At 56.8% G+C, this 1,626-nt stretch overlaps 1 protein-coding gene across 1 annotated transcript in view; it reads left to right on the forward strand.

Annotated features, from left to right (window-relative positions):
- The window catches only part of Cbx4 (chromobox homolog 4), a gene marked incomplete at its 5' end in the record, with an annotated part of 28,005 nt that overhangs the window by 12,960 nt on the left and 13,419 nt on the right, over positions 1-1,626 (forward strand). Inside the window, one exon of the mRNA XM_013036311.1 lies at positions 854-917. Within this exon, the coding sequence (XP_012891765.1) occupies positions 854-917 (64 nt within the window). The remainder of the gene's footprint in view (positions 1-853; positions 918-1,626) is intronic.

Below are 1,626 nucleotides of genomic sequence, written 5' to 3' on the forward strand. Positions count from 1 at the left end.
CCCGCGGGCCCCCCCCCCCGACCTGGCCGCCCGGCCCCGGCCCAGAGTTATAGTATTATATTTTAACTGTGCTAACTGTCAAGTGCTGACTTCTCCCGTTTGTACGTGGTGTTATTCTTGAAATGTATTGTTTGAGCTCAAAAGGCCCGGACATCCCCCCCTCCCCTCCCCCCACCTCCTCGGGCTGAGATTATAAATATATATATATATTTATTTGTAGGTATTTATATATTGAAATATAAAAGCCTAGATTTATGGAGTTTCCTCTAGATCATATTATATTCCATATCAGACGAACTATTTTCTGTTGCTCCTCCCTCCCTTCTTCATTCAGTATTTCGGTTGCTTTCATTCCCTCCCCTCCGGGAACTCAAATTCCAGGAACCTTGGTATATTTTTTGATACTGTACACATGGATGTGTTGTTTCTATGTGCAAAAAAAAAAGTTTGTTAAAAGGCTAAAGGAACTCTCTAGAACATGCTGCTACTAGAAATGTCTAAACTATAAGCTTCCAATTATTACCTGCTTGAATGTAAATATTAAACAGAGATGTTGAAGGTGCGCCGGTCACTGCCTGAGATCTCGGTGGACAGGAGGGGCGGAGGGGGCAGGGGAGAGGAGGCTGGACTCCCTTCTTTTACCTTAGCTCTCACAGGGAGGCCTGCTTCCCGCTCCTGCGTGTTGGTGTAGCTCACCACTGGGAAGGGAAGTTCCTGCAGAGCCGGCCATGCCAGAACCACCTCCAGCCCAGGGTATTCCGGAAGTCAGTGCAGACCGGATGGCAACCCCTGGCATGGGGGGGGCTCCAAGATATGGGTTGGGCTAGCCCCCTTTCCATACACCCACCTGCAGCTACTGGCCTCTATCGGGGCGCCAGGCCGTGGAGGAGCTCCAGCAGTTCCTCCTGGCCCTGCCTGTAGGGGAGGCCACTGCCACCCTCTGCAGCGTCCCTGGCTGGCATCCTCAGCCCCGCCCCACCCCACCGAGGCTCTTTCTCTGCCAGGCTGTCTCCCCGGAAACCACGGGGCCAGAGGCCCCTACTGGCAGCGAAGAGGGGTGGGGGGGGGCTCTTCGTGTAACTTGGGCGGGGATGACAACAGATCTGCAGTCCCGTTGACTCTCGCTGCCTGTGCCCTTGGGAGTGGCAAGGCTGAAGCACTTGGTGTCTCCCAGGAGGGGAGGAAGGGGTTAAAGGCCCTGGGGGAGGGTGTGGCTCTCAGGATCAGGAAGCCAGGACCCCGGAATGCAATGAGCGCAATGAGCGGGCATTCTACCGTCCTCCCAGCCCGGGTGCCCAGCACGGTTGGGATTTGCGTGCTTGGTGGGCCCTGCTGGCCGCCCAGGATCAGGGGTGGGGTCTTTGGGGTGCCCAAAGCAGATGGAGGCAACGTGATTTAAAGTGGGGGGCGTGAGGGTAAGCAGAGGGGCAGGGCTGGGGTGGGCGGGAGCCTGGGTGCACCCTGAGTGGCCAGTGTTGGCTCGGGGCCACGGGTGGCCGGGGGCGGGGGAGGGAAGGGAAGAGCTTTTTTAAAAAACTAGACAGTCCTTGGGAGTTTCTAGCCCTGGCCTTTGTGGGCCATCCCGCCCACTGCCCCTACGCAGCCCCTCCTCCCTCCTCCTCCTCC

The sequence above is a fragment of the Dipodomys ordii genome, unplaced genomic scaffold, assembly GCF_000151885.1.
Source record: "Dipodomys ordii isolate 6190 unplaced genomic scaffold, Dord_2.0 Scaffold7, whole genome shotgun sequence".
NCBI lineage: Eukaryota > Metazoa > Chordata > Mammalia > Rodentia > Heteromyidae > Dipodomys > Dipodomys ordii.